Source organism: Drosophila busckii, chromosome X (assembly GCF_011750605.1).
Source record: "Drosophila busckii strain San Diego stock center, stock number 13000-0081.31 chromosome X, ASM1175060v1, whole genome shotgun sequence".
NCBI classification, from domain to species: Eukaryota; Metazoa; Arthropoda; class Insecta; order Diptera; family Drosophilidae; genus Drosophila; species Drosophila busckii.
Window position 1 is genome coordinate 336,164 of NC_046608.1, and position 7,173 is coordinate 343,336.

General features: G+C 38.4%; 1 protein-coding gene across 1 annotated transcript; it reads right to left on the minus strand.

The window, feature by feature from the left end:
• Positions 1–2,269: 2,269 nt before the first annotated feature.
• On the minus strand, positions 2,270–5,186 carry LOC108605404 (fork head domain transcription factor slp1). Its single transcript, XM_033294338.1, has 4 exons — positions 5,092–5,186; positions 5,049–5,057; positions 4,412–5,007; positions 2,270–2,331 (listed from the first exon to the last, which is right to left on the minus strand). The coding sequence occupies exons 1-4, from the start codon at positions 5,184–5,186 to the stop codon at positions 2,270–2,272; spliced, it is 762 nt and encodes a 253-aa protein (XP_033150229.1).
• Positions 5,187–7,173: the final 1,987 nt, after the last annotated feature.

Genomic DNA, 7,173 nt, shown 5'->3' on the forward strand with positions numbered 1-7,173 from the left:
AAAAATTTGGAGTACTGGGAGCAATCAGAGCAAAGACTTGCCGACCTCCGGGCTAGACCGTTTAGTAGATCGAAGTGCGAATCATAGATTAAAGCGAAGGAGCTTCAAAACGCTGCTGCAACACACACAAAGTCGAAACTGAACTAAATGATCCTTACAACGGCTTGAACCTAGGATTGGTGACACACAAGAAAAGAGTGATGTTATATAATATTTTGTATTCTGATTCTTTACTAAAGTAAAATAATGTAGAATTATTTCCTAATATTTTTATATCCAGCTGCAACTTTAGTGATTTTGATGCTTATTTAAATGGCGGCTGAGTGGCTGCTTGATGCTTGATCATCGCCTTTATTACATGTGATAATGTGATTTGTTCAAGTGTTGGATTAATTTGTTGTTACAACATTTTGTGGCAGGCACACCTTTGACTTTAGCGCTCAGCTAATGAGCTGCTGAAAAACTTACGGCTCAAGAGCTTTAAGGCATTTACTATAAGCTGCATAAATACTTAAATAAACATATGTGTGTGTGTGTGTCTGTGTGTCTGTCGAGTCGTTTGAGTTGGGACGCCAACCAGCTTTTGTCATACATATGTACATATGTATGTATGCTATTTACATACGTGATGTAATGTGTGACATGTACGCTGGGCTTAATTGACTGCATTATTTATGAGCCGGACAGCATACAGAAGGCCACGTCAGGAAAAAAGGGTTGACAACTACTGCTAAGGCAGCTGGAATCCTTTTCAATCAATGCCGAAGCTTGTAGTTGGTCAGCCAGTGGTGTCTTTTGGTTTTTCGGGATTTGGCTTTGGATTTAGATTTTCGGGCGCATAAACTATTGTATCGCTTGGCCAGGGCAATCAAATATTCACGAACTCAATTTACCATAACGAATTGTTTGCTGCCACTGCCGCCGCCGCCGCCGCCTCAAGGCGAAGGATGTATGCATATCCTATACACAGAATGTGTGTGAGTGAGCGAGCCTTGAGTTATGTGCAAGACATGCAGCAATCATTAATTAAATGGCATACCAATTTCATTTCATTTTTACAGCTCATTTCTATCATTTGTAGCGCCTGAAGGACCCCCATACATCAATCAGTTCCACAAAAGAATCGATACTTTGAGGACAAAAGCATGTCTACACCCACACACTACGCTATTCGAGCTATTCGAAATGTTCGAAACATTTTGAATTCAAGCGATTTTAAATTTAAATATGACTAAACTTTTGAATTAACACATTTTTGTCATAATACTTGATTAACTCAAGTTGAGCTCACCTTTGTGTGCAATAATAATTAAATGTTAAATTAAATGCAAATTATAGAATAATGCCTTGACTGTTTATATAATGCTAAAAGGCACCGTAAACCGGCCAAAGGGGCTGAACTTGAGCAGACATCCGGTCAAAGGGACCAGGCGTCATTGCTGATCAGTGTTGAGACTACAGCGACGAAGCTGGAGACAGATAAATATACAAACACAATTATATACACACACACACACATGCATAAAGCTTGGCAATTCGCGACCTGAATCGCGTCCTCGGTAGGGTAAGCAACAAAAAACATAAGAAAAATAAATTACTTTAAACGGTTTCGAATAGCAAATTGCAGATTGTCATTTCAAAAGACATACCTTGCCACACATATCAGTGTCAATGGCTAGGGACTTGCCACTGGGGCATGCAGCAAGGAGGGACTGTGCATGGGTCAACGTGTGCGTGTGTGTATATGTATGTGAAACTTAAAATGACGAATGACCACAAACACACTTACACACACACACACACACACACACACACAATCACACTCACACTTACACTCATACAGACATAATCCTAAGGGTTCTCTCAATTCGGATCACAATCGGCCTAAAGCCAGAACGGCAATAATAAAATTAAAAAATATATATGTATATATAAAAGCTTGGGTTTCGCGAGAATTGGGATTGGGTTGAAAATTTTTATAATTGAGTTTGAGCAGATTTGTATTTCATTTTTGTTTTACTTTTTTCTTTATTTTGCCTGTTTCTTTGTATTTCATTTTTTAAGCTGTTTTCTTGTGGGATTTTTTTATAAGTTCAGGAAGGAAGCTCCAAAAAAAAAAAAAAACATATCGAGCTAGCTGCCAGCCCAAAGCTTACAGTTAGTGTTGTAATAATAACAACAAGTAAAACAACAACTACAGCTATGCGTATCAAGCGCTATTGCACTGAATTATTGACATCTGTTGCACAGACGCCAATCGGCAAACAGATTACAAGCACTTCTGGCGTGCAACAACAGCATAGTCGCCATTGGGCACAGTGGGTTCAATGCCTACAATTAGTGAAGTCACAACTCATTTTTATTCGAGTCTGCGATTCAATGTTATCAATCAAAGTATTTAGTTAGAAGCTCACTCAGCTCATTTGATGCATAAGATAACCATCCTTGTTAACTAATAATAAGTAATTGTAATCTCTACTAATTAAATTATTTTTGTTTTACAATTCAAAAAATGATTAAATTTATTATTTTCGGTGTTGGTGAAATATTTATTATTATGATCACCAAAGCATTTAAATATAATTCAAAATTAATCGAGATTATTATAAAAAATTACAAAAAATTGAAATTAATTAGATTATTTGTTTCTTATTTATTTATTATTTTTATTAAAATTACAAAAGATGTAAAAAAAATGTTTAGATTATTTGGAATTTAATCACATATTTTCAATTATGCATGGCTTATTGAAATTATTATTTGGAGCTCAAAAACTTCCGCATTTTTTCAATTATTGTAAAAAGAAATAATTGAATATATTTCACTTGAACATAATATAATCATTTCCATTACTTTTAAAAAATTATTTAATGGTAATTGAGATTTACCAGGCCATGAAACTTAAAATAACAATTATTTTTGTACATACTGACATCTTACTGTATATTCTGTTGAATTCTTTTGGATCACTCACTTAGCTCGCTTTCGGCCCACTGTGCTGTCGTTGGACAGAGCTTCTCGACATTATGCGTGTGTTACTTGTGCACTGTGCACTTTAGTTTGGCCAACGTTATGGGGCGCATGTAACAATCTATCCAGCGTCCAATAGTAAGCACAAGTGCCCCAGACCTTCCAACACATGCATACACTAGAAGTACCCTTGCACCCGCACCCGCTATGCTGCAGTTGCAGTTGCAGTTGCAACTTGCAGTTGCAGACAAATGCAATTTCGCTGTCCCGATCATCGATCCCTACCGTATAGTTTTTCGCATGAAGCTTGAGGTCTGAGCCATAGAGCCAATATGAAGTTAGCAGTTGACGCAAGTTGTTGCTGCTGCCACAGAGTCAATCGCTTGCCGGGCTATGGCTACGGCTGCTGCCCCATGGTCCTCGTATCAAGAGCGTGTAGCAAAAATTCGTGCCGTGACCGCCCCTTTCAATTCTGTATTATCAGATTAGCTCTTTTCATAAAAAACCATTTGTTGTTGGCCTAGGCCTGCTAGCTGCTGTTGTTGCTAAAGCTGCTGTTGTTGCTAAAGCTGCTGTTGTTGTTGTTATTATTATTGTTGTTGTTGTAATGCTATTGACCGCTAGCATTAAGTTAAAAGCCACCAAAGAGATTGTGACTAGCCCAGCGTCTATTGATGACGACACTGTTTGCCTTGATTTTCATTTTCATTTTATTTTTTTTTTTCTTTTTACAAATTTTTGTAATTTTTTATTTTAAGTTGTTGTTGCTGGCTCATGCGACAGGTGTAGCTAAAGCTGCAGAGAGCTCAAAACTAAGCCTCTGAGTTGCCCATAATTGTGCATTACACTGGGCTTATCCCCATTGCCCCATCACAGCAGCAGCAGCTCATATCTCAATTGAGCCTATTATAATTGATTGCTAGCTAAGGCTTTGAGTTCCTTGCCAGTTGCTATTTTGACTCCAAAACTCTTTAACATAAAGCTTCAAATTCAAATAATATTTTAGAAAATTCGTCAATCTGTAAAACAAGCGTTAGGTTTGGCTGCTTACTCATTTTATTTATTTTAAAAAATTTTTTTTTGTTTCTTTGAAATGATTTCGATGCTTATTTTCTAGTTACTTAAGCTAACAATTATTTTATTATTAACGTAAAGCTATTAAAGATTATAAGTAACTTAACGCGTTCTACGCTAAAGCTATGAATTGAAGAGCGTTGTAAAAGGTTAATAAATGCTATAAGAAAATGACAAAAGAAAAAATAAAAATACAAACTAAATGATATGCAAATAAATTGTTAACGCCACAAACAGTCCATGGTTTGGTGCAGCCAATTGTTGTTGCCATTGCTGTTGTTGTGGCTGCCGTAAGCATATTGTTGCTGTTGTTGCAAATAATAATTGTGTTGGTATTGCTGCTGCTGTCGCTGATAGAAATTGGCACTGTATTGTCTTTCTTCCTGTTTCTGTTGCGCATATTGCTGCAGCATGATTGGCTGTTGCGGCTGCTGTTGTTCACTTGCTGCAATAGGAAAATAGGCCGCCTGAGGCTTGAAGAGATGCGCATAGAGCATGGCTGCATTGCCATTGAGGTGCTGATAAGGGTGCGCCTTCAAGTGTCCTGCGCTTTGGATCAAGGCTGCCTTGGAGCGCGATAGCAATGCATGATTGCTGCGGCGTAAGCGTCCCGTGGTTTCGCCAATGGTCAGGTCGTCTGCATATGGATCTAAGGCCCAGTAGTGGCCGCGTCCAGGATCGTCCAGGGCGCGCGGCACGCGCACAAAGCAAGGATTCAGGCTTAGATTGTGGCGTATGGAGTTCTGCCAGACGCTCTTGTGGTTCTGATAATATGGAAAAGTGTCGGCAATCCATTTGCAGATGCCGCTCAACGTCAAACGCTTCTCCGGACTACGCCGTATGGCCATGACAATCAGTGCGCTATAGGTAAAGGCGGGCTTCAGCGCGTACTGTTTGCTGTGGGCGTGGCCATCATCGGAGCCAGCATCTTCAGAGCTATGACCAGAGTCATTCGAGCTGCTGCTCATATAACAATTCTCACGCTTGTCCGCTGTAACTTGCACTTCGAGTTGCTGCTGCTGCTGTTGCTGTTGGTGTTGGTGCTGCTGCTGCTGCTGCTGCTCATGTTGCTCTGTTTCTTTAGCCAGCAGTGAGCGTATGGAGAAACTTGATTTAAATACGGGCGCCGTTGGTGTATCCATGGTTATTTCTAGTTTTCTCTGCCGTGTGTCTACTGTCTGCAAACGTCTATAATTAACTGTGACACATTAGTCACTGCAGCAGACTATTTATTTGCATGGGATTGGGGGATTATAGGTTCTCCGCTGCGAGATTAGTGGGCCCACTGGCCGTGCCCGTGCGTCCTTAGCGTTTGCAGATCAATGAAAGCCAAAGCCAGCGGATTCATTCATTGATCCCGCAGCGCCTGCCATATTGCTTGGATTAAGCGCATGCTTGCTGCTCGCTAAATTGGATTAATTCTACCTGACGGGCGACCGTTCCACGCTGGCAGTTGTCCAGCAGACGGACTACCTGTAAGCCAGGCTTATGCAAGCCCGGACGCATATTGGTTGTACAAATCTATTAAATGCGCGAAATATTTGTAAATTTACAAATTTGCGCTGCTACTGGCTTTTAGTCCCGTTCTAAGAATCGGCCACAATCCCTTTTGCCGCAAACCCAATCAAATTCAGAGAGATGGGCAGAGATAGTAATGAATCAACTCGAATAATTTCATTAGTTACTGGCCACCAAATTCGCTTAGTGCGCCCATAGAAAGCATTGGTGATATAAATAAAAAAAAGATATAAATAAAAATTCAACCAATTCACACTATGAAAATTGAATTGTTGGTAATGCAGTAACCAGTAAATTCACCAACAGACACCTGCTCTACTTCTTATTTTAAAACATAACCCTCGAATTCGAATGTTTGATTGCAATTGCGTTGTATTTATATATTTAGTAATGGTTTTCATAGATGAAATCACCAATTGATACCAGTCGTAGTGCAGAAAATTTTAGAAACCTAACAATTTTCAATGAATATTCTTTATTATTATAATGATAGTATTATATATGCTTGATTCGCAAATATTGGCTTTCTAAATTTCCAACAAAATCAAATGCGAAAGTTAAGATAATTAGCCTGCAGTTAATTACAAGACAGTTAGACGAGCACAGTACATTTCCATTTACATTTCCTTTACCATTTACATTTACATGCATGGACTGTAAATCAACGAAACAGAGCAACGCTAAACAAATTAGTTGCAACTGCAGTTATCAGTTTTTTTGGCCTAAAACACATCGGCAACAAAGGTCCCGGAACTGTGCACAGTTACACCAGCACCAGCACCCCCACACCACCCCCACCCTCAACCCAACCCCATGGATACATGTGCATGTGTGTGTGCTATCTACCATATATGCAACATTTTTGTTGCTGCCCTCGTATGGCGCAGCGGTTTTGGTTAGGACTAGACAAAGGACTTCTGCAGTTTATGCCCCGACTATACATACGCGACTGCATATATATATATATGTACATGGGTAGTTGCCGATACTTGTCTGTCTGCTGGCGCTGTGGGCCAATTGTCTGCTTGCCTATACTATGTGGCACATACTAGTACTTTCCACTTACATAAGCGCATACTATGCATGTCCTTTGGGCTATAAATTGCAGCTATGCTACTTGTAGTTGCTGTGTACTTTAGCAGGATATGCGAATGAAATGAAAACATAAACTAATAATAAAAATATAAACATTTCAGCTTGTAATTGTATTATTAATGAACAGAACATTGAATAGTTATAGCAATTAAAACCATTATAAAAGTATTTAAGAGTCATGATTGATCACATAAAATACAAAAGTAAAAGATTGTTCACTTATATGAAGCACTTGCAATTCATGAATTCATGAGAAGCTTAAATATTAATATTAGCTTAAATTGCAAAAAAAAATAATCTTTTTATTTATTTATTTTTTTTTTTATTTATTTAATGTGGACAATGAACAGTCGACTGTAAATGAAACAGATTAGAAAAAATAATTTAATGTTCATTTTATTTAAAGGATCTAGGGAACAAAAATGTTCGACACTCTACTAAATTATTAAGCTACTTAGTTTGAAATGAATGAATACTATTAAAATTTCAAGTTTCTGAAATTCTACTTCAAGCTGA